This window comes from Lagenorhynchus albirostris, chromosome 11 (assembly GCF_949774975.1).
Source record: "Lagenorhynchus albirostris chromosome 11, mLagAlb1.1, whole genome shotgun sequence".
NCBI classification, from domain to species: Eukaryota; Metazoa; Chordata; class Mammalia; order Artiodactyla; family Delphinidae; genus Lagenorhynchus; species Lagenorhynchus albirostris.
This window is the reverse complement of record NC_083105.1, coordinates 17,833,446-17,858,733: the sequence shown is the minus strand read 5'-3', so window position 1 is coordinate 17,858,733 and position 25,288 is coordinate 17,833,446. Positions and strand designations below refer to the sequence as shown.

Below are 25,288 nucleotides of genomic sequence, written 5' to 3'. Positions count from 1 at the left end.
TTCTGTCCTTTCTTTCGTCCCCACCTTGTTCTGAAAGGCCAGGGAAGAAGAGCCTCGCTCAGAGCCATGTCATGAGTAACCCACTTGTGTCCTTGTGGTTTACCTACCTGAAAAAGAGTTGTACCCTAAGATCTCCACATGCTGTGGGCACATGGTTCCTGATTCAACTCCACAAATATTTACTGTGCTCCGGTTAACTGAGTGTACTTTGTGCTGGAGGTGCCAGAGAGATGCAAACAGGCAAAGCCCATCCTGGGAGGAGCCAGTCTGGGGCCCCTGGCTGATGTTGGCCCAAGACATGCCCCCACTTCCCCAAGGATGCAAAAGAGCTCTCTGTCTACCAGTGCCCGAGGCCCACATCTCTCTCCAACAAAGTGCAGAAACTGGCGCCAGTTCTGCAAGATCTGAACAAGACAGTACATTGAAGGCATCACCTACAGGAACAAGGTAGAGCTCAGCCTGCAGGTATTGGCGGGCTTGGCAAATAGCTGTCGGTTCGCTGCTGATGGCAGACACAAGGCGGAATTCTGATTTTGCGTCTGTTTCTTCCTCTTCTCTGAGTTTTCCAAGATCATCCACACACATAGAACTTTCTCCTCAACACCGTGTTCAGGGGCCACGCCAGGTTCTGAAATAGACCCCAGATTCATTTGTATGTTGTTTCACTTGGAGAGCAAGATTCATGCCTCACAATCAACCAGGGTTTAGCCAGGCCCCACGATGAGCCCGGTGTTGATATGCAGAAACTCTTGGGGTAAAAGGGAATTTAGAAAAATAAAGGAAAATAAGGTCTGAGGAGGAATGAAGGGTTGCAGCCAGGAAGACTATTTCTTTCTTTCTTTTTTTTTTTTTTTATATACATGTATTTATTTATTTATTTATTTTTGGCTGTGTTGGGTCTTCATTGCTGCGTGCGAGCTTTCTCTAGTTGTGGTGAGCGGGGGCTACTCTTCGTTGTGGTGCACTGGCTTCTCATTGCGGTGGCTTCTCTTGTTGCAGAGCACGGGCTCTAGGGTGCACGGGCTTCAGTAGTTGTGGCTTGCGGGCTCTAGAGCCTCAGGCTCAGTAGTTGTCACACACGGGCTTAGTTGCTCTGTGGCATGTGGGATCTTCTGGGACCAGGGCTCGAACCTGTGTGCCCTGCATTGTCAGGCGGATTTTTTAATTAATTAATTTTTGGCTGTGTTGGGTCTTCGTTTCTGTGCGAGGGCTTTCTCTAGTTGCGGTGAGTGGGGGCCACTCTTCATGGCGATGCACGGGCCTTTCACTGTTGCGGCCTCTTGTTGCGGAGCACAGGGTCCAGACGCGCAGGCTCAGTAGTTGTGGCTCACGGGCCTAGTTGCTCCGCGGCATGTGGGATCTTCCCAGACCAGGGATTGAACCCGTGTCCCCTGCATTGGCAGGCAGATTCTCAACCACTGTGCCACCAGGGAAGCCCCAGGAAGATTCTTTCCCAAATGCTTTGGGCTCTCTGACTTCCTGGCCTGGATGGGATGTGGAGCAGTGGGTGAGTAGTTCTGGTTGATACGTGATGAGCAGAAGTGACACGTGCTCCTTCTAGGTTGGATCACTGAATTGTTGGGGTCAGACCTGCGAGACACCCTCTTTCCTCAGGCTTTGCAACCGGCCAAGTTCTAGGTGGGGGCTGCTTCGGCCTCATCCTGTACGTGGTATTCCACATGTTCAGCCCCTCTGCTGACCCACGGCAGACATGTGGTGGAACGAGACCTAAGCTCTGGTTGTTTTAAGCCACTGAAGTTAGGGCTTGTTTGTTATTGCAGCGTAACCGCACCTGCCCTGACTACTACACTTGGAAAACAAAAAACTTGATTTGAGAGGCAGCCTTCCACTGACCTCTCTTCAAAATTCAGAACATCAAATCTCGTTTCTCCTCAGTCTTATCAGTCAACACTGTCCTTTATCTGGTTGATATTTATCATGTAGCATGCATAAAAGATACAACAAAGTTTTGTTAGGATAAAAATGGAAAGAAAGCAATGACTGTACTTGTGGTTGGGAAGTTTATTACTGTGTGATGAGGAGACAAGAAATAGAACTTTTCTCTCACCCCTAGGGGCACAGAACAACAGAATTGCAGACCACTAGCACTGACCATGACCATAGATTTTAGAGGGGATCTAATTTAACTTCCTAGCCCGAGAAGGCATCACCTCTCCATCTCAGATTTATTTTTACCTACCAGGTGTCAGTCACTCTGCCGAGCACTAGAGAGAAACAGAGATGAATAAAACTCAGCTTAGTAGGTACAGTGACCCAGGAGGGGTTCGGACCTAGTGTTATGAACACAGAGGAGGAAAGAGGCCACTTCAGGTGAGAAATCAGGGAAGGCTTCTTGGAGGAGGTGGTAGTTCACCTGTCAGAACCTTATCCCTCACTGTATGTTTGCGCCCATTCCTGACTGTGAGAATGCAGAAATGTATGCTGGGCATGTTTCACCATCCTTCCTCACCAGGTGGGCCAACTCAACTCACCATGACCCACCAGGGATTAGGCTTCTGACCTCTCCCTTGGCCCTGAGACTTCCCAGACTGCCTTATGTGTGTCCAGGCTTTTGTACAGGTACAGTGTGGTCTGTGCCTTGGCAGGCAAGGGACCAGTTGGGTGACCTGGGAGCAAATCCCAGCCTGCTCTATAAAACTAGGAGTTAAAGGAGAGCCTGCTGTTCTAGGCCAAACGCTGCAAGTGCCCATCTAGTTATCCTCCCTGCGGGGAATCTCTACCTTGGTCAAGGATGGGCAGGTGGGTGGGTAAGGGCAGCTCCCATCCCTGATCTCCTGTGGGGGGAATCACTAGAGAATGACTTTGTACTGGATCTTGTTCAGCTCGGCTGCCTTTAGTAAGCAGCTCATTCACAAGTAAGCACAAATTAATACAGTACAAACCGGCTACATATTGTGCTATAACTGATTGTCTTCTGTAATCAAAGGCAAGCCTGCTGACTTTGTTACTTTCCCTGCTTAGCAACTGCTGGACGAAGACTTTGCAGGGAAGGGAGCCGAGGTTGTCGAGGTGGCTTTGGCTGCATGTATCTGTTTGCAAATTGTATCTCTGATGTATTGAGAGGAGGATAAGGCCCATTACATTCAGATTCAATAAGTATCAAATGCCTGCTGTGTGAGAGGTATGGGACGACCCATTATCTTATTTCATCACTAATTGCGTTCATAGTAGTAAAGATCTGATAATATGCGCAAAACTTATTGTAGTCTTTACAGTAACTTTTTTTCCTGGTATATATTATTGTTGGAATTTAAATAACCCTTTAGATCTTCCATACTAAGTAGTTTGATAAGTGGACTATAGGAACCGATTTTCTCCAGCTGGTGCTAGGTAGGTGAGACAGTGATCTCTGCACTGTGTACCTGCATCCAGCTTGACTGCTAAACAATCTAAACACATGGAACTGGAATTTTTAAATCACTTCACTCAATACAAGAAAGCAACGCCAATCTTTCCATTTACCTGCCAATGCTAAGGCGGGCTTGGTTTTTTCCAGCAGTTGGTTGTACTGGGAGGAGTGGCTTAGTGGGGGCATCCTCTCCCGTCCACCCTGCTAAGACTCTGCCCTTTGGAGGATTTGGAGGGAGCTCTACCCTTTGCGAAATCAGACTTCGAAAATCCCCAAATCCCCAAATCCCCTTTTGCCCTGTTGAGGCGGGGTGAGTGTCGGACTGCATAAATCCCGGGGAAAGCTCAGCTGTCTCCTGACCCCTGAGAATTATGCAGTTTTCCTAACCTTGACCTGAAGTCAGACGTCTTTAATCCCTTTCCAAAACGTCGCTCGTGGTGGGCTGTCGTTGGAAAGAAAAAACAAAACAAAACAAACAAAACCCCAAAAAACAAAACAACCCCCCCCCCCCCCGCCCAAACCACCCTATTCTGAGACTCGGGAAAAGGGCACTTGCTCCCTGGGGGCTGGGGACAACTTCCCGGCTACCTTGCCCAGGGATTTTAAATTATCGCGTACCGCCAGACCCCTTCGCGCTTCCAGTGCCCGACCCGCACCCCCCCACCTCCCTCTTCACAGGCCGGCAGGAGGGGGTGGCAGCACCGAGGCGATTTTATTCGTATTTTTTTCCTCCGGGTTTTGTCATAGAAACGCTGACACACAACCTCCACACTGCGGCCGGCCCGGCGGGGACTGAGGGCTTTTGGGACCCTGCGGGAGCGCGGCGCGCACTCCGCGCTCCCCGGGAAACAGCTGGACGCGACCAAATCCCGGGTAGGGGCGGGGGGAGCGCGACGCTCCGCCCCGGCTCTCGGGTCCCTCCCTCCGCCCGGCTCTCCGCAGGCGCCCTCCCCTCGCCGGGGGCTGTGAGTTGCATTTGGTAAAACCCAGCCCCGGAATATGTGGATCTTTGGAGCGCAATGAAGTAGCCTTTGGAGAGGAGGGAGGGGGCCCGTCCGACAGCCACAGCGGCCAGAAAAGCGGCAGCGGCGGCGGCACCACCACCGCTCGCCCCCCAGCCGCCCGGCCCGCCAGGAGGCAGCGGCGGCTGCTGGCGGGGGCGGAGGCGGCGGCGGAGAGGCGAGGAGGAGCAGCGGGAGGAGCAAGAGCGCGCAGCCGGCGGGTCCACGCATCTCGGCACTTCCAGAGCAACTCCGGCGCCTTCCACACCCCTGCCCGGGGCTGGGGGCTCCGAGAGCGGCCGTGAAGCCAACCCTATCCTCCCTGCGAACCCTGCCCAGCCCTGCCCTGCGCCTCCCGGGCTCCGCTCCGCGCGGCGGGTTTCCCGCTCCTGCGCTCCGGGCGCGCCTCCCGGACGCCCGGGTCCCCGCAGCCAGGACAAAGCCATGAAGCCGGGGCTGCTGGAAGTGATGAGGATGAACAGAATTTGCCGGATGGTGCTGGCCACTTGCTTGGGATCCTTTATCCTGGTTATCTTCTATTTCCAAAGTATGTTGCACCCAGGTAGGGGGCGCGTTAGCGTGGTTTTGTTGGCTATTTTCTGCTCTCTCGCGCTTTTGCTCCCTCGCTCGCTCCGCCTGGTTTCTGCCTCTTCCAACCTTACCTCTTCTCTATGGGCCACCTCGGGGTTCCTTGCTGACCGAATCTGCCCGGATACCCGAGTCGGATGGGGAGGAGGAGGAAGGATGTGCTCTCTCTTCTTCGTCCTCCCGGCTCCAGGCTGGAGGATGAGACCCGAGGGGCGGTAGTTTTGTTTTGTTTTGTTTTCTTCTTTGTGTCTCTTGTCCGTCTGTCTGCGAGGTAGCAGGGCAAGGTAGAGGTTGCGGGAAGCTGCTGAGGGTGGAGGGTCGGTTTGAAGAGAACGAAACTCCCTCCCGGCTTCTGCCGAGGTCCGAGGATGAAAGAGGCGCCGGGAGCCAGCCGCCCGGCGCCCCAGCGCGCTGCCTCTTCCTGGTTGGGGGGGCCGGGGGCGAAGGGTGCGCGCCCCGGCGAGGTTGCCAGTCCCCGCCGCGAGCTGGGGAGCCCGGGGCTAGGCTCCCACGTGTCCGGGGCTCGGCACCGCGCTGAGCAGGTGTAGGGAGAGGTTGGGTGCCCGGCACTGCCCCTCCACCAGGCTGCGGATGGGGTCCGGCGCCAGCTGTTTGCCCCGGGGTTCGGCTCCGGCTCCGCCTTGACCTTGCGGCTTGTGCCCCGGGGCCTGCTCCCGTCCCGCAACCCGGCTCCCGACCCTGTGCTGCGGGACTCAGGGCTCCTGGGTCGCGCGCGCCACCGCAGTTTGGGAGGAAACTTTGGTCGGGTCCTGGACTGACCGTCAGGTTGCATCCCCCCCTCCTGCGTTCCGAGCATCCGGAGCCCCGCCGGGCCGTGTGGGAATGAGCCCCCTCCCCGCAGTCCCCGGTGGCTTAGACAAGTTCCACACCTGAAATCTGGATTCGGGGAGGGACAAGGCTTGCCCCTTCCGAGGGGCGCGAAGGAAAGTTTGAGACCTGGGGAGGGAGGGACGACCTCGACCGTGGCGGCCCCGGGTTCGCAGCTCCGCTCTGGAGCCCAACAGGTAAAACCTTACAAAGAAGCTTCCGGGGTAACGGCAGTCTCCCCGTGGAGCCATGGTCCTCCACCCCTAGCCCCCAGCAGGCTCCCAGTGGGCCACATCGGCTCCCAGATCCATTTTTCACGCCTCCGAGTTGCCTTTCTCAGTATAGTCACAGCAGTAACTTGCTTTTATAATTGCAAGGGAGGGAGGTGCAAACACATTTCCTTCCAGGGCTGTAGGGTTGGTGTTTTCTTTTTGCCTCCTGCATTCTTCTTTCAGTGTGTATCTAACCCAGACGCAGCCCCGAATTCCTCTAGCCTGCATTTGGATCGACAGCATAAAGCTGTTCTTTCCGTCAAACAGGCAGGGCTGCCCGGTGCGGGATTCCTTGACAGCTCAGGGCAGAATGGCCCCTCTGCCCCGCTGGGCCTGGAGCAGTTGTTAAGGCGGCCACTTTGCCAAGAATATGGTCGTATGGCCTGGCACTACCACATGTAACCTCAGGACACCAAGCCAGCCTTGTGAAGGGTGGCTTTTGTTTGCAGCTGGGTATTTTTAGTTTCATGTCAGCAAACTACAGCGGTGTTTGTCTCCTCACCCAAACCGGTGGTTGTGAAACTTCTAAGGGAATTTAAAAATGGACCTGGCTTGCCTGCCGGCCGCCGGCCGATGGTTGCGATGGGCAGGACCAGACAGACAGCGCCATCCCGGGCCAGACTCCCCCGGGGCGGGGCGGGGGGGTGGGGCTGGGGACTGGGTGGTGTACAAATACACCGGGGCTCCAGCAGCTTAAGCAAAGGGCCGAATGATTTGGTCTAGACAGTACAGATGTGTTTAGGCCACTTACAGTTTTGCCTGGACCGAACATGCCAGGTAATTCTCTGCAGAAATGCCTGGAACAGGGATGAATATTAGTCTCTGGCAGGAATGTACTTTAACTTCTCTCTACCTGTTAGTTGTCCAGTGAGATACTAACTAGAAAGACTACTACTATCCATGGTTTTCATGCATCCTGGGCTTTTCTTATCCTCTGTGAGAATTAGGAAATAACTGTCTAGCTGGAGATACCAGGAAGAAATTTCCAACTTGTAATTTGCACTTTGTGAAAATTTCCAGCTCCAGTTGGAACATTAAGTTGACTTGAAAGCAGTGGTGTTAGCTCCTTTCAGTCTGGCCTTTTGGAACCAGGGACAGAACCTTTTCCAAGGCTATGCTGATAAGGATCCTCTGTCTTTGATCCTCTGCTCTCAACCTTGGCTTCCCTTCCTGGTTCCGCTTCCTCCCCAAAAAATAGCATTTGTTGATTATTTGTGTCTATATGAACATGTTCTTCTGATACTTCCCCCAGTCCATAGCAAAGACTACTTTCAATACATTCTATTGAATGTAGAACTGCAGGTAATTCAATTGAAAGGTCTTCCTTATTCTTTTTTTTCCTTTTTTTGGCCACGTGACAGGCCTGTGGGATCTTAGTTCCCCAACCAGGGAATCGAACCTGCGCCCCCTGCAGTGGAAGCGTGGAATCATAACCACGGGACGGCCAGGGAAGTCCCGAAAGGTCTTCCTTATTTTGAATTACATATGGTTCCATGAAAACTCCATGTCAATGTCAATGGGACATTAAAAATATGCTTTGAAATTCATATTAAACATCTACCCCCCCCATTTTATTAAACTACACTGTTGATGACAGCTGATGCTATATCTTTTTCCTACCGCTTTGAATTTCCTTAAAAGTTAGCTAATCTTTGCTTCTCCGAAGGATTTAGGTAATGAAAGCTGATCCTTTAGCCTGGCTCTGCAGTTTCCGTTTCTCCAGATCACCCAGGGAGAGGCAGAAGGGACCACAGCGTGGCACAGATTGTGTTGCTAAAAATTTGGAGCCCTCTGGCAGGAGGGCTATTTCTATTTCTATCTGAAATAGAAAAGTAGTATTCAAAAAAGAAATGGATTCCTGGCTTCGTCGATGGCTAGAGAATACCTGGAATGTGTGAGGAGGGAGAGAAAGAATACAAGGAGACAGCTGGCAGGGGGGCGCTGGCTGTCTCTCCCTCTGATTCTAATCTAGGGCTCATTGTCTTTTGTACTTTTTTTTTTTTTTTTTTTTTGCGGTACGCCGGCCTCTCACCGCTGCGGCCTCTCCCACCTCGGAGCACAGCCTCCGGACGCGCAGGCTCAGCGGCCATGGCTCACGGGCCCAGCCGCTCTGCGGCATGTGGGATCTTCCCGGACCGGGGCACGAACCCGTGTCCCCTGCATCGGCAGGCGGACCCCCAACCACTGTGCCACCAGGGAAGCCCCTGTACTTTTCTAATATATAAACTTGAGAAATTGATCTTTAATTTGGTTGGAGGGTTCAGCAGAAGTGGGCCTTGTCGGTAAAGGCAGTTTTCTTTAGAGCTTTGACACACTGAGTTAATAGTCTTAGGGCAGGGACTGGGTTTTAGGCCCCATTCTAACCCCAGTGTTTGGCACAGTGCCTGGTACATAGTAGTTTCTCAATAAAATATTTGCTGGATGAATGCATGAAGTGGCTAGACTCTAGGAGACCTGCTTCTCCAGTTTCTGGGAAGGTTACATTAAACCTTGCCAGGAATACCTAGTCAGTAAGTCTGGCTCTCTAGGAGGGGTGTGGAACACAGGGGACAAGGTCTGGACACTTCTCTGCCCTCCTGGCCTCTGAGATCCCCCGAGTCATGGATCAGGTTTAAGCTCATCATGCACCAGACAGGAGCATTCCCCATGGCCTAGATTTGCTGCCCTGAAGTGTGAGGCAGTGAGACGCTGCTTGGGTGTCCTGGGTACTGGGGAAGCTTGGCCTTATTTAGCCACTGACCTACAGAAACCCATCTGCAGGGGACACCTTCTGTGGGCGTGAACCGTTCCTGATGTTGGTGAGAATGGAGCTCCATGCCTGTGGTTTCTGCACAGGTTTGAGTCCATCAGCGATCATGTCCTGTGAAAGTGCCTCCTGAGCATTGACGTGGCTCGCGTACCTGCCGAGACCATACCTGCCCCAGACGGCTGGCCTCTGATGGAGCTGTGTCGGGCCAGGCAGAGCTGAGAGGCCGCCAGGCTGCATTTGTGAAGACAGATCCTCTGAACCTTCCCTCTGTGTTACTCCGTAGGGTTGTGGTTTTGTTTGAAAGCTGTTCATAGGAGAGAAACCTGCGGAGAAAGCCTTTTTTTCTCTCTTGCTCTTCCTCTCTCTCTCTTTTTTTCCTTTTGCGATATGTTTACTTTCACTGTCGCCTGGGATTTCTTTGCCTTGCTTGAATGTATTGAAAGATTATACCCTTTGTTTAAAGAGTTCTTGGGTTACCCCTTTGTAGTTCACTTGATTAGACTGGATGTGAAATGCTCTTGTGTTATAATTTTAATTTAATTATAAATGTAATATGTGCTCATTTGAGAAAATTTAGGAAGTACAGAAGAAAAACAATCATTCATTAATCTACGACCCAGAGGCAATGGGTACTTTTTTTCTGTATATTATAGAATATATATATTAAAAAAAATTTGAGATCACATCCTGGATTTTGTACCTTGTTTGATAGATGATATGTATTTTAGACAAATACATCATTATGGTCATTATGGTGACTAATTATTAAGTTTAAAGACAGAAAATTTAACCACAAACTTTTAAATTTATAGAGTTGCATATACCTCTCACCTTCCATCCCCACCACTTTGCAGGATGTCAATCTGGTATCATGCCTTTTTTTTTCCCCCCCTGCATCTATTTCATTTTAAAGAATCTTTTTGCTGATACATGAAATGAATTTGGAGTTATACCAGTTCATAGGGACTGTTCTTCTATATCTGACATCTTTATCCTTTGAAAAGATGTCAAGAAGGTCTCAGATATGACGCTGTTTTAAATCCTGGAAACAGCATTAAATGACTGAAAGATAAGATGTTTCCAGCATGGGGGTCTCCCCTTGGTGGTTGAAATGTTTGCACCTCAATGGGGAGTTTCATAGTTGCACAAAGATAAGACGGATACACTTAGGCAGTTTCCTCCCACAGTAATAGCCGCTGTCCAGGAGTCCTCGTTTCGTTGCCTCTGAAATAAAAGTGGTGATTGGGCACCTGAAGGAGAGCGGTTGGGGTATTTCTGATGGGTGAGGGGTGGGAGAATCCGCCCTCCAGCAGAGGCTGCTGTTTGTATTTATCTGGGTGAAGAGTCATTTTGCTTATGAGGAGCTCTGTGGGCAACAGCCATTTAAAAACAGGAAATCAAAGGCTTACAAGCACGGGTACCACCCTTTCCCTTCTTAAATCCACCAAAAGGACAAAGCTCTTCTTAATCTGGGGATGGTGAGTGAAAAGACTTCCATGAAAGTCACGGCCGCTTGTAAGGTCAGAGTCTGAGACAAAACAGAGTTGTTCTACATACTCATTTTCGCTTTTTAGTTTTTCTTCTCTTGACTTTTGAGACCCCATCTTTTTCACAGGTGAAGAGGGAGGCAGTTCTGCGTCTGAGATCATTGAATAATCTGATCTGTCCATTAAAAATTCCAGGAATTTGTAATTTGATGCATCTCGCACCAGATGTGATTGATCAGAAAGTGAGAGTAGAGTTGCCCTTTCTTTTTCTCTCTCTGTCTCCTCTACTCTGTGTGGGGTATTGCTCTAGGCACTGGGGATACAATGAAACATTATTTTTGCCCTCATGAAACTTACATTCTAGTGGGATAGGCAGGCTTTAAGGAAATGCAGAAGTCGCATAGGTGCCAGTCAGATGGTGTGAAGAGAGAAAAACAAAGCAGGGGAGGTGAATGAGGGATGTGAGAGGCCAGGCTTGCAATTTAATACAGAGGTCGTTGCGGGATGTCGCTGACAAGACGACTGGACCATAGAGACGGGGAGGAAGTGAAGGAGCTGGCCACGTGTCCGCCCAGTCCCAGGCAGAATGTTCCGGGCAGAGAGCAGCACAGGTCTGTGCCATGCGGCAGCATGGTGCCTGACAGGCAGCTCTGAGTGTCTGGAGCAGAGGGAGGAAGGAGCTAAGACTAGGAGGTGGAGAGAGACTGTGTGCGTGGGCCTTGGCCTTGGCCGTGACTGGGGACAGCATGGGAAGCCCTGGGAGAGCTTGGGCCGAGGATTCTTGGGGGAGGGGGCACAACAGGGGTGGACGAGCCGAGGCCTCTTGCGTGCGCTTCTGTGTTTATCTTCAGCAGCCCTTGGGTGCACTTGGGTGAAGTGGTTACCGTGTAAACCCCACTTCCCCTCCACTCCCGCCCCCCAAACTAGACCACCCCGTTGTCAATTTTTTAAAGCAGTAATGTACAAATCAGAAAAAAAAAAAAGATTTGACAGGAATTTTAACTGCGCTTGTGCTGGGAAATTCTTAAAATGTTCAGGGTGTGATTCACGGCTTTCGTAGTTAAGAACAGCCATCAACGGCCCTTGACTTATGGAAGCACTCAGGAAAAGTAGAGATTGAATGGATTGATGATTTGGGAGCGAAAGACCCAGGTCCTAGTGTGGGCATTCTCCTCTCCGCCTCACCCTATGAATTATTATATTTTATCAATTCTGAAACACTCCTTTTTTTCCCCCACGTTTTCCTTTTTATGAAATTTGATGTGTTGTAATTGATAGTATCTTAGTACTGTGCTGACCTTTAACGGAGAGCCTTTTATTTTCTCGGAAGAACATGAAATGACAGTGTCTTACAGTTGATGGCTTCGGACCCACCTCTGTAAATTGTGAAAGTACTTTTTGTAAACCATGGTGCACTCCGTAACCTCAGTAAGGTGATGAAAAACGGCACTCAGGCTGCAACTGAGGGCCTGGAGGTACCTGATAAGCCCTGATCACCTGCTTCATACAGGCTTTGCCGGCATGCAGGCCTCTGAGTCTTTTCTGCTGTGCTTGGGAAATTTGCACCTATTTTCAGAGCCTCAGGGCTTGCAGTTAGCATCTCTCTCTGGTTAACTGATGAGGTTGGTAAGAGTCAGAATGGGGACGCGGGGGAGTGAGTTATTTCACGTGGAGCTCAAACCTGGAAGTTCACAGAGAAATAGGCATCGTGATGTTTCTTGAGGAAAATGTCACCGATGTGGATATTTACTTTCTTTCCAGGCCACTGAACTCCCATGGCCTTCGTCATTTCTCTTCTCTAGCCCTTTTAGAAATGGGTGGTAGTTGTTTGTTTACTTGTACATCTCCACATTTTGAGGAACGTTTACCAGGTTCCTCTTTATAGCCTCTAAGGTTGGCCCAGACGTGCTTAGGAAACATTTAAAGTGTAAATAAGTGATTGGCAAAGACGTCTCTTCTGCCCCCTTGCCCACCTCACCAATATGCATACGGCCCAGAGGGAAGAGCCAGGTTGGTTTGCTGTATCCAGATAGCTTCTGGTGCGGTCTGTTTTATTTGTCTCCCAAACCTCTTTGCTCCTGGTTTGCTAGGATTCAGTCAGGCTTCGGGGCGGGAACTAGAAAGCCGTCTAGGTATTTTAAGCAGAAAAGTATTTAATGGAGGGAATCTGGTCCTTACCAAATTGTTGGGAAGGCTGGAGACATAGGGCCGTCGGCTGGACCTCCATGAATGAGTCTCAGCTAATAGTAACAGTATATGTAATAACATATGGGCAAACATATATTGGCATGGCTGCTCAAAAAAACTGACCTACTAAGTGTGCTACCACCTCTGAGACTGTCTCTGGAACTACTGAATCCAAGAACAAACTAACGACACTGAGAACCTGGGATCAGAGATCTCAATTCCAGAATCGGGATGCTTCCCCACTGCAGCCACCTCTCGACACCCAGAAAGCCAGAGGGTGGTCCCTTCCATGCTGCTGTAGAAAGAACCCTCACACCCCCATCACCGGGAGGGTGGAAGCAACCCAAAAGGCAGGAAGGTGGCCTCTTACTCATGGCCTCTTTCTAAATCTGAAGTGAGTGCTTCTATCTGGGGGAGTCAAACTCACATTCAGAACCCTAGCTTCAAGGAAGCCTGGGAACCACAGCTTTTAAATCAGTAGCCTCTGCGGTATAGAAAGACCTTCTGGAAGGGGGTGGAATGGATGGTGAGCCGACATCCGGAGTACTCACCACACCCTATGGGTAAAACGTATGTGAGCAGCCATCCCCCACATATTTTGTTTATAGCAAGTGTATACATATCACTCCCATTATCTAAATAGGTACGATAAGGATATTTCTAAGTTTCTAACGATAGTGATCGTAAATCCACATGTTCATCACCATCTGGGAAATTCTGTTATCTAACTCCCAGTCAACTCCAAGTCTCTCATCCTTTTTCTTTCTTTTTTTTTTTGCGTTACGCGTGCCCCTCACTGTTGTGGCCTCTCCCGTTGCGGAGCACAGGCTCTGGACGCGCAGGCTCAGCGGCCATGGCTCACGGGCCCAGCCGCTCCGCGGCATGTGGGATCTTCCCAGACCGGGGCACGAACCCGCGTCCCCTGCATCGGCAGGCGGACTCTCAGCCACTGCGCCACCAGGGAAGCCCTCTCCTCCTTTTTGCCTTGTGATACGGCGTACAAGACTCCGGGAGAGAGAGGAATGCCATTTTCCTGTGTATGTGCGTTATGAGTATTATCTCCAAGCTGTAGTTTCTTTCTTTTCTTTTTTTTTTTTTTAATTTGGCCACGCCGAGCGGCTTGCGGGATCTTAGTTCCTTGATCAGGGATTGAACCTGCGCCCCGGCAGTGAAAGCACCGCGTCCTAACCACTGGACTGCCAGGGAACGCCCTCCAGGCTGTAGTTTCTTGACTGGGATCTCTTTAAGCTTCTATTCCGTTTTCTGAGGATTAGTTTAGGTGGAAGTAGATAATATAATCTGTCAATCCACTTATGATTCAGTTGTAAATGGTGATTCATCAGAATATGCTGAGAGCGGTGGGATGACTGAGTTCCTTTGTCCTTCTTCCTTCTCCCTCCTCAGGATGCCTGAGTTTCATAAATGGCATGTAACTTGGTATGACACGTTAGATGGGGGTGTTTGTTTCGATTAATATTTAACATGAATTCATATTTTTAACATTAAATTTCTTTTTCTAGAGTCAATGAATATGGAAAATTCATATTTTTAACATTAAATTATTTTTTCTAGAGTCAATGAAAATGTTTCCTTCCCAGGCCCCTTTGCGCTAGATCGAATGTCCCCTGGACTTTGGGACCCCAGGTGCAAACTGGTCTTGAATATAGTTGCTGATTGTCAGACCTGCCACAGTCTGGGTAATACGCAGTTTGGGTAATACCGTGCTCACCTGGAGCTCGTTCTGGCAGTGGTGAGTCCGAGTTCGGCTTTGGATACATAGTATGGGCAGGAATGATATTTCCAGTATCCCTGGAGTTCAGGTCCCACTCAGATAGGTATGGATAGAAGTAAAGAAACTCGGTAATGTAAGCGTTGAAATCCTGATCAATCTCTGGCTTGAGCGCTTATCTTAAAAGCCTTGTGAAAAAAACCCCACAAAGACAACGCCAGTGCGGTGGGCTGGTGGATGGGTTTCTGTTAGAAACTGTTAACTTCACAGGATCCCAGAAGAGGGAAAACACAAAGGCCCCTCTAAGGTAGTGTTGTAACACTTTACATTTCTTAACGGTTGACGTATTTTACCTTCAATACTGTTGTTCATGACCGTTCACTATGGTGAAAAAAAGCACAGAATTGGCAGCCCAGGACCAGCGTTCAGGCCCTGGCTCTCCACTGTATCCGTTCGACATCACTCAAGATATTTCTGTTGAATGTTTGTTAAGAGTTAGGCTCTGTGCTCGGTGCTGGAGGTACAGCAGGGACCCGAACAGACATGGTTCATGTCCTCATGGTACCTTCAATGGACGGAGACGTAAACAAATGCATGTTTAAACCATAGAGTATGTTTGATGGTGACAAGTGCTGCAGAGAAAAAATAAAGCCGGGAAGGGGGAAGTGAAATGGAAGCAGTGAGGGGGCTGCACTTTTAAATGGAGCGGTCAGGGGAGGCTCCCTGAGAAGGGGGTTTTAAGATCGAAGGAGATGAGGGTATAAGGGGGATGAGCTGACAAAGAAATTCAGATATCTATTGGGTATTATTTCCTGGAGGCTGACGTGGGTCAGGTGCTTAACATGTATTATTCCTTACAGGAATCTTACAAGGTTCACCTATTATAATCACCGTTTTACAAGGCGAGGTGGGGAGACTGAGGTCACACAGAGAGGAACTGATGACACGAGAGTTAAACCATGGCTGTCTGACTGTTGCTCTGAAGGTCTAGTAGGGGCTCTCAGTTCGGGGCTCCCCGCTGGCCCCCACATTTGGAAATGTGTCTCGCCGTGCTTGTTTGTCCCAAGGATTGAGGACATCAATTTAGTGGGCAGGGCCAAGGGATGCTAGACATCTCGCACAGGGTGGGATCTTTGTGCCCATCAGATAGATAGTCATCCTAACCAAGGGCCAATGATACTCCTGGAGAAATACCTCAAGACTCTACACGCTTCAGCGACATCTGCTGTAGTACCTGGCCACACTTGATGACTTGGGAGGGTGCCCGGCTCATTGTAGGGGCTTAATAATTGATTGAATACAAGTCACAAACGCAAGAGATTTGCTCTCCTCATTTGCCAAGGGAAGGTAGTAATATTATCTCTCTTCCGTGGTGGTGGTGAGGATTAAATGAGAAATGAGATGTGAAAATACATTGAAAATGGACGCAAAACCAGTGTTTGCATGTTGTTAAAATAAATGCACTGTGTTTCCTCATTCTAAGATTTTAATCTTTGTGTTGACAACAACGCTGTTGTGTTTCATTCTGCTGGAATCCTGAGCAAATGTTTTAATGTTTATCCGTTTCGTAGGTGTAACCTGCCCTGTGAGGTTTACCAAAAGGGTCCTCCGTCTAGGCTCCTATGATATCGTCTTTCTGGATGCCCTGACCCTCCATCTGCTGTGCTGTCGCACCTCCCATGCCAAGGCCAAAGCTTAGCTGTGCGTCTGTGTAGTGTTTTGCAAAAGCTGAGTTTATCTGGTGAAAAATCAGCTTGCAGTTCCATGCTGAATGCAAAGGCCATAGCTTCCCCCCCACCACCCCCAATTATGCACATAAATTACCCCTCAGGTTCCCGTTAGCTTTAAGAAGTGACACTTGAAAAAATACAACACAGGGCACCCGTCAGTGCCATTTCTGCAGCGGGACTCTGAGGAGGATGAAAGTCGTTTCCGAGGAATAGCTATTGAGGAATGGCAGCCCTTACAGGAGCCGTGGTTGGGTGCATCGCACAGGCCGGGACCGACTGGCCTTGGTCTCCACATTCGAGCCTGTGGTAGGCAGACGAGGACTTTCTGAGTTCTTCTTGCACAGGGGCCAGTCACCCCCCCCTTAACTGCAGGCCTGGTGGGGCTTCCTCTGCTGGCTGGCACTCGTAGCAGGGGCAGAGGCCCATTTCTGCCGGTCATCACCAAAGCAGGTACTGAAATTTAGTCGAAAGACTGTAATCCTGATTTGCGGGAGGCCCGGGTTCTTCAGCCTGAGACACAGGGCCTATCTGATGCTCTTCCGCTCCACCTCTGGCCCCTCAGACCGTTCCTGCTGGGCTTAGGGAGGGTGGGCGTCTGTCAGTGCTCCCAGCTCTTTACAAGAACTTTTATCTTTTTTTTTTTTTTTGGCGGTATGCGGGCCTCTCACCGTTGTGGCCTCTCCCGCCGCGGAGCACAGGCTCCGGACGCGCAGGCTCAGCGGCCATGGCTCACGGGCCCAGCCGCTCCGCGGCATGTGGGATCCTCCCGGACCGGGGCATGAACCCACGTCCCCGGCATCGGCAGGCGGACCCCCGACCGCTGCGCCACCAGGGAAGCCCCGAACTTTATCTTTTTAAGCACGTGGCGCTCTGGATGAACTTCCCACCTCATCTAACTGATTTAGACCAGTGGTTCTCAACCGGGGACAATTTTGCTCCCTTCTCCTCCCCAGTGCAGGGACAGTCGGCAGTGTCTGGAGACAATTTGGTTGTCACAGCTGGGGAGGTGGGTCCTACTGCATCCAGTGGGTAGAGGCCAGGGATGCTGCTAAACATCCTGTAACACACAGCACAGCCTCCCACAAGGAATACTCCCGCCCAGAATATCAGTAGTTGGGAAATCCTTATTTAGATTCCATATGTTGCGATGCTTTACTAAAAGTAACGCTAATGAGATGATCACTTAGTGATACTGTGTATCAGACAGTATGCCAACTGCTGTACTTGGATAATCACATTTACTTTTCACCACAACCTGGTGAGATGGGCGTTTACCAATCCCATTGTACAGATGAGGAAACTGAGGCTTCGAGAGGTTAAGAAGCTTGCCTGAGGTCATAGAGCTGGAAAGTTGGGACAAGATCCTGGCTTAGGTCTAACTGACACTGGAGACTATTCTCTTCACCTCACCAGTGTCTCTCATCTACATGTTCTTGGTTTTAGCTAATTAGGTCAAGAAGTAATTATTTTATAAGGGCCTTAAGCACAGCTGTAGATTCTCTGTGGGGCATTCAGTGATAGCCCCTTCTCTTCTTACCTATACTCTATTCTGGGTGAGCACATCCCCTCTTGGGGCCAGTGCTATCTATCACCTGTGTTCAGATGACACTCACCTCTCTTCAACTTGGTTGTGTCTTGAGGTAAAATTCCAGTTCATATGTTACCTCTTGTGTGAAACCAACATCCATCTCCTCTTGGCCAGGTAAGCAGATGGGTGTCCTTCCCCTGTGTCCCAGGGTAGTACTTCCTACGTGCACACCTCTGTCATTACGTGCACTGGTGTATTGGCCCGTCCAGAGCAGGCCATGTCTTGTGTGCCACAGTATCCCAGCACCTAGAATAGAGCCTGGTAATAGTAGTTGTCTTACTCTGTTTTGGCTGCTGCAACAAAATCCCACTGACTGGATGGCTTATAAACAACAGACACTTGACCTCTCATTGTATCTCCACAGGGTGGAAGCCGTGAGGGAGCAGTCTGGGGACTCTCTTTGAAGGGTACCAATCCCATTCATGAGAGCTCTGCCCTCATGACCTAACCACCTCCTAAAGGCCACACCTCCTCATACTATCACCTTGGGCATTAGGTTTTCACAGTATGAATTTTGGGGGGACACTAACATTTAGACCATGGCAGTAGTCACTTAGTAAATATTGATTGAAAGGACGAATACATTGATAGTAATTGGTGGCCAAGAAGAAAATCCTTTATTGGGACGGCAGGTATGGAGTTTTCAGCAATTTCACTGCTGATTTGATTTCCACTTTGATTCTACAATGAGCTGCCAGGTAAGAGAGCAAAGAGCAGATCACTTAACACCCTGGTTAGATGTAGACACAGCCAAAAAGTGAACAGTTCTCAAAGTGACGGTTATTATAACGCTGTAAGCAGTGTGTGCCGGTATCTGCAGATTCAGCTCGGAGTACCCTGCTAGTGCAGCACTGCCCAATAGAAGATGCTGTTAGCTGCATATGTCACTCTAAACTTTCTAGTAGTGGCATTAAAAAGGTAAGAAGTAACAGGTGAAATTAATATCTAAGGTAGTACTGGGACTTCCCTGGTGGCGCAGTGGTTAGGAATCCGCCTGCCAATGCAGGGGACACTGGATCGATCGCTGGTCTGGGACGATCCCATGTGCCGCGGAGCAACCAAACCCGCGCACCATGACTGCTGAGCCTGCGCTCTAGAGCCCATGCTCCGCAGCAAGAGAAGCCGGTGCAATGAGAAGCCACCGCAACGAGAAGCCCACACACCGCAATGAAGAGTAGCCCCTGCTCGCCGCAACTAGAGAGAGCCCGCACACAGCAATGAAGACCCAACGCAGCCATAAACAAACAAACAAAGTAGTATCATTTTAAGAGGCAATACATGTTAAAAATTATTCAGATACTTTGCATTTCTTTTTTTGTACCAAGTCTTCAGAAACTCATGTATATTTTATATTTACAGCACATCTCAATTCAGATTCACCACATTTCAAGTGCTCCATACTGAATAGTGCCGCTCTGAAGTGTTGGAGAACTTTCTATGCATTGGATTTAAGTTTTTTTGTTTACTTTTTTCTCTCTTTTTTTTGCCCCTTCCCCCCTTTTTTAAGGGGATGTTTTCCTTCCTGGGTTTAAGCTGTACCTTTGGGAAGAATATTGATTCTCTTAGGACTCTAGGTGTTAAATAAGAGAAATACGTTGTGGAGTCGCATATGTATAGCTGAAGTAATTTCAGTCCTCTAAGGCATCTTCAAAGTCTTGTTAGCTAATCAGTCGCCATCTGAAGCTTGACTCTCCTAACGAGAGCTTAACCAAACTCTGTAACCCAGAGAGAGAGTCTGTCAACTTCATTCTACAGATGAAGTAGTGGAAACTCAGAGGGGTTCAGGGAACTGCTTAAATTTGGTTTAAAATGGGTTCTAAAGCAGACGTTTGCATGCAGAGACTGGCCCAAGGAAGAATCATTCTATTGAGGTGGACAGAAGCACACATGATTAACTGTCTAATGGGGCCAAATGTGATTGGGGTTACAAAGAGAGAGAGAAACAGCTAAGGAAGGGAGGGGTGATTGATTTAGAGAGGGGTGTTGAGGAAGACTTCACAGGAGAGGTGATGTTTTTGCACTGGACCCTGAAGGATGAGTGGAGATTTGCTGGGGGGATTTAAGAGGAGAGAACAGACACTTCAGGTGAGGGTACCTGCCAGAACCAGGGTGGGGTGGGAAGGAGAGCGATGTCTGGGGACACAAGAAGCTCCAGGCTGGAGAGGTGGGTCGGCCACCAACCTGGAGGGCTCTGAAGGTTCTGAAATTTGAATTTTATTCTTGGGAACCAGGAGCTATAGAAGGTTTAGGGTCTCCTGTTTTTCAGATGATGAAATTTAAGTTCAATTGAATGAAACTCTCTTCTTTGAAGAAATGTCTGTTTAGGTCTTCCGCCCGTTTTTCGATTGGGTTGTTTGAATGAGGCTCTCTTGTTTCATTAGAAGGGCAGAGGTTTTCAACTCACTTTCTCAAAATGAACTTGGAGCCATTTTGAAAGAGTTTCTATTATTATTATTTGATGGGGGAGGGGTGGAAGAAGATTATTCATGAATATCTAAAGTGCAAAATAAGTAATAGCTTAAAAGCGCTCTGGGACGGGATTGAAAACTCCACTGTTTTGCATTGTTCCTGCCGAAATCAGAGGCCACGGAGGAGGTTACGTTTCAGTCTCAGTTAGTTGCTAATGGTGCCCTCAGTTCACCCTGGGAGGGCCCCGGGAGAAGTGGCAGGAGAAAGGGAAAGAGAAAGGAAAGTGTGTAAATAGTTACGGGGCGGAGAATTTCTTGCTTCAGTGTGGGCTCTTGGGTCTGTCTGGGGTCGTCAGGTTGCGGCTGTGGGCTGCCCCGGAGATGAGCAGTGTAGGCTGGACCAAAGTCAGACCCTTCCTCCTGGGAACCAAGACCCTAGGCTTTAAGGCCCCGTAGAGACTCGCCCTGTGCGCTGTGTGTGGGGTGTGATCTCTTTGTCTCTCTGAAAGATGCTGCCCTGTGTAATCTTCATATCAAAAGGCTGCCTCTTTTGAGTCCCCACTCCTGGGCTGTGGGAGAGAGGATGGGTTAACTGTAGAGCTCTTGCCCCACAGAAGAAGCCATCTCTCGCTTTCAGAATCACTTCTGGCGGTCATTGTGCTTGGTAGAAAACTGAGGGCCCCCTTCATTTTCTCTGCTAGCCAGTTGCACTTGACATCCATTGGTAAATATCCTCAGAGCTGGTTTCCTCATTGCGGTATCTCATCACCTTTGATCTCCTTTTTTTCCCCATAAAATAACAACCCACAGGGAGAACTCTCCCAAATGCTTAATTAAAAAAAAAAAAAGAAAGAAAAAAAAATACAATGTCATTACAGACGTGCAGCCCTTTTTTAATGGGGCGTGTGGCTGTGTAAGCTACAGTGGTTTTGGGATTCACACTTGCAGACTTGTAAGGATTTAGGGATTAGGGATTGGAAGGTCTAATTAAGACAGTACTTATTATTGGGAGTCTATGCCAAAGTACTGGAATGGAGATTATTTTGAAAATGGAAGAGGTAGGTTGTGAATCCTTTAAGAAGAGCTAAGGTTTTACGGTATGTAGGGCTCTGTATAATTTTGCTGTTCAAAAATAGAAATACAGGTTTGAAATCAGAAACTGAACAGGCAATTTTTTAGCCACCTGTGATAAAACAGCTTCTATTGGGAGAGTGTGGGCCATCCTATGAAAGACAATTATGTGCTTAAAAATATTAAGTAGTAATGGTGGCCTTGCCCATTTTAGGATAATCCATTTAATTCAGGAGGGGAGTGGTTCAGGGTTCTTTTCTACAGGATTCTGGAAAGAATTCTTTTGAGGCTTGTGCAGACGTTTGTTTCCTGTGTCTGTAGAAGCAAATTGAGAATTCAAAAATAAATATAGGTCCGATAGCAAGTGCCTTCCTGAAAGTGGGATTCAGGCAACGTGAAGGATGTTGTCATTGGAAAGTCACAGCGACATTCCTCCTTTATTTTCATAGGAAATAAAAGAGCCATGAATTCAGAGCACTGAGTTCTCAGCATGTAAGCCTTGGCTGCCATAGCTGAGGGTTTGATTTGTTCTAAAACAAGGGTAACCCTGACTGTAAGAGGAGGTGCCGTTAAGTAGAAAGGGCACTGGGTGAGGGGTCAGGAAACAGGGCTTCTGGTCCTGGTCTTCCACTCCCTTCTGGGGACCCTCTCACCTGTTATTAACGGATGTCAACGTTGGCAGTTTTTAAACTGCTGCTTCAGCCCCAGAGGGTCCAGAGCAGATAACTTAATGTCAAGGAGGGTTCCAGAGCCCCACCCTCCTCAGAGTGACTCTGTGCCTGTTTTATATTTTGCGGTTCTGAGTAAAATTTTGTTAGAAGAAAGTGTTTCAGGGCTAAAACCATCAACAACTTTGCAGTTGACTGCTGAGACTATTCCTAAGACTGTTTCTCCCAACTCAGATTTTATTGTGTTAGCTGTTCTCAAAATTGATACACATTTACAGTTAAATCTCAGTTGAAGTGAATAATTACTGTTAATCCAGTATGAACAGGCTGACATCTCTCCACCCCTCCATCCTTCGCTCAAATATTTATTGACCAAACATTCATCTGACTACAGAGACAAATCTAAATAAGACTTAGTTCCTGCATTCAGATAACTTGCAATTTAGCGAGTGGTGACAGACCCATAATTGTGAGCTGTAAAGCTTTGTAATAACGGCTCTGGGCCTCTAGAAAAAGAGGAGTAATTAGTTTAGGGGAGGTCAGGGAACTTCACAGAGGAAGAACATTTGAGCTGGAGTGCAGTCGTTCATTCAGTTATTCAACAAGCATTTATTGAATGCCTTCCATGTGTGCCAGGACCCTACCAAGTGCTAAGGAAACAGCCGGGGATGAAACAGACAAGATCCCTGTCTCAATGGAGCTGACATTTCTTGGCATACAATCTATCAAGTGGCAAGGTTGGCGACACCTCTGGCTCCTTTCCATCATCACCCCACCCCTGCCCTGCAATATCAAAGTAAAGCAATGGTTTGTGTGTGTATATATATATATATATTTCTTTTTTTCAGATTATAAACTTAATTCAGGCATATTATGGAGAATTTTGAAAAAATGAAACCCACTTCCAAAAATGTCACCCCTGATCCTACCGCCCAGGAAGGATCTCTGTCTGTTTTTCTGTGCGTCCATACAAGTGCATATATTTATGCATCTATACAAATATATGTATTCGTATAGATGCATAGAAATTATCATGCATATATTACAGTGTGTCTTGCTTTTGCTGCTTTGTACTGAATCATAGGCATTTTTCTCATGTCATCCAATTTTCTTTGCAAACACTGTAATATTCCGTCATATGGATGTCATAATATTCCATTGGACGGATATGTCATCATATGGATGTAATTTAGTCATTCTCTTTTGTTGAACATTTTTGAAAATGATTTTCCCTCTTAAAATATTGCCACAGTACACCTTTCTGTACCTAAACCTTTGTCTGAGTTTCTTAATGTCTCTTTGAAATAAATTTTCAGAAGGGGAATGCACAGGTTATAAACTATCGAAGGCTCTTGATTGGTGTGGCCAGAGGGTTATCTAGATGGTTGTATCTATTTATGCTCCGACTGCAGTGTATGAGAGTGTCGGTCGTACTGATGGCAGCCAGTTTGATTTGACTGCCGTCCAGATTCCTAACAGAACCTCCCTCAAACTCAGCATGGATGGTCTTGTTTAGTTTTTGGTCCATACTAGATAACAGGCTTCCAGAGAGCACCAAGTGAGTCCCCAGTGCCTGCCCTGTCACAGACTTGCAATAAAATGAAGGTTTGTTGAATACACGCTTTTGTGTCTGAACGAGTGAGCCACAAAGGGTAGGAGGGAAGTTTCACTTGACAACTGGGAAGAGAAGAGAACTCCCGTCCTTGTCCCAAAGCACCTTATCAATGGACTTTCAGGAAGAGGGAAACCCATCAATACACAAGTACTTATCTGAAAGCCACCTCCACAATCTCCATGCCTGTCCCAGAGGCCTGTAGATCATCCCCAGGGTTGAAATTCACTTAAAAGATATGTGTTGACTGCTGACTCCGTGGGCGTCCTTTATCTTTGTTAAATCACTTAGTCATCTCAACAAGCTGGTGAAGGTAGCACTCACTTTTAGATGGGACTCAGAGAAGTTCTGTAATTAACTTAAGGTAACACAGCACTATGGTCTCAATATTTGTGTCCTCTCAAAATTCGTATGTTGAAATCCTAACTCCCAGAGGTGAAAGTATCAGGAGGAGGGAACTTGGGAGGTGCTTGGGTCATGAGGATGGAGCCCTCAGGAATGGGATTAGTGCCTTATAAAAGAGGCTCCAGGGGGCTCCCAGCCCCTTCCACCGGGTACGGGCACAGAGAGAAGGTGGCAGCTATGAAGCGGGAAGATCAGCTATGAAGCGGGAAGATCATGAAGCGGGAAGATCAAGCGGGAAAATCTTGGATTTCCAGCCTCCAGAACCGCGCAGAATTGATTTCCTGTTGTTTGTAAGCCCCCCAGTCTGCGGGATTTTGTTGTGGCCGCCCGAAGACACACAGCTGGTAAGTGGTAGAGCTGGGATTCCCAGGTCTGTTGGACTTCAGATGCTCTTAACTTCTGTGTGCAAACATGGGCTAGTGTCTGTGTGAAAACCTCCTTTCTGTGATTGAGGAGGAAAAATGGATAGCAGGGCGATCCCTGAGCTGGAAGGAAAATGGACAACTGCTCAATGGTTGATAAGACATAATAACAGCCCTAGGAAGCATTGTGCACTCAGTGGTCCTCAACCAACGTGAAGAAGGAATTCAGATGAGAGGGTGTTTGTGTAGTGACCAGGACCTAGGTATTGTGGCACCGTGGAGCCGTTCTTTACACACCTTGCGCCATTCCCAGAAGGGTGACAGCAGTGCCCTGGGAAGGAAGCCTCTTCCTGGGAAGCTGTGCCTTGATACTCTCAGGGCTGGGGGAACAGGCTCCCCTAAACAGGAAGCAGGAGTAGAGGCGGTGGGGAGAGAAAACCAAAACCAAACCCAGCTCATGACTTTGTCTTTCCTTTTGCAAAAGTGAAAGAGACACACACACACATACCAGATGGGGGTTTCCTGTGTGCTCTCTGCATTGCCTCTGCCTTCAAAGGGGAGGCCTGGATATATTTAATCATTCTCTTTTTTTGGGTATTTTAAAACAAAGATTTTCCCTTTAAAAAAAAAGCCACAATAAACATTTTTATACATTCATCTTTGTATTATTTCTTTGAAACAAGAATGGAAAGTAACTTATTCTTGATATTAGAGTGAGACTGGATATAAGCCCCTCTGGTGGCGGCAGCAAGGGGTGTTTCAGGGCAAACTAGCCACCCCCATAATCTCCACCAGCCTGCACTGGATCGCCCCAAAATACACACTAAGGAAAAATGCAATGTCTGCTATGCAGATGTAATGCCTGGCACCTCTCTTCCTCGAGACAGTCTCCCCAGAGCCTTTTCATCTCTGAACTCTGGAGTCGTCACCGTCCCCCTTCCCATATTCTTTTTACACACACCCTGACTCTCCATCAGCCTAGCGCTGTGGTAGAAGTGGATGATGGGGAAGTGAGATGAGTCTAAAATAGCTGGCTATTAGGATTCCTGTTTAATAGGATGTGGTCAGTTAACTTCGGTTATATGTGTGTCTAGTTGAGGCCCTCCTGCAACAGTGGGTGTACAGAGGGCCTCGGAGCGTCCTGCCTGGGCTGAAAGCAATTTAAGAAGCACAGGGGCCCAGTAGCCACCTTGAGAAAAGCCACTGTGATTTAGCTCTTTGGGAAATGAAGGC

At 48.4% G+C, this 25,288-nt stretch overlaps 1 protein-coding gene across 4 annotated transcripts in view; it reads left to right on the top strand.

Moving 5' to 3' along the window:
- Window positions 1–4,455: 4,455 nt before the first annotated feature.
- The window catches only part of CHST11 (carbohydrate sulfotransferase 11), a 285,984-nt gene continuing 265,151 nt past the window's right edge, over window positions 4,456–25,288 (top strand). Inside the window, exon 1 of one of the 4 annotated variants that reach the window (XM_060164728.1) lies at window positions 4,456–4,918. In XM_060164728.1, coding sequence (XP_060020711.1) covers window positions 4,816–4,918 — 103 coding nt within the window. In that variant the 5' untranslated portion in view covers window positions 4,456–4,815. Of the gene's footprint in view, window positions 4,934–5,050; window positions 5,175–25,288 lie in introns of those variants that run through there. The other 3 variants (XM_060164727.1, XM_060164729.1, XM_060164730.1) reach the window with 3 other exon arrangements.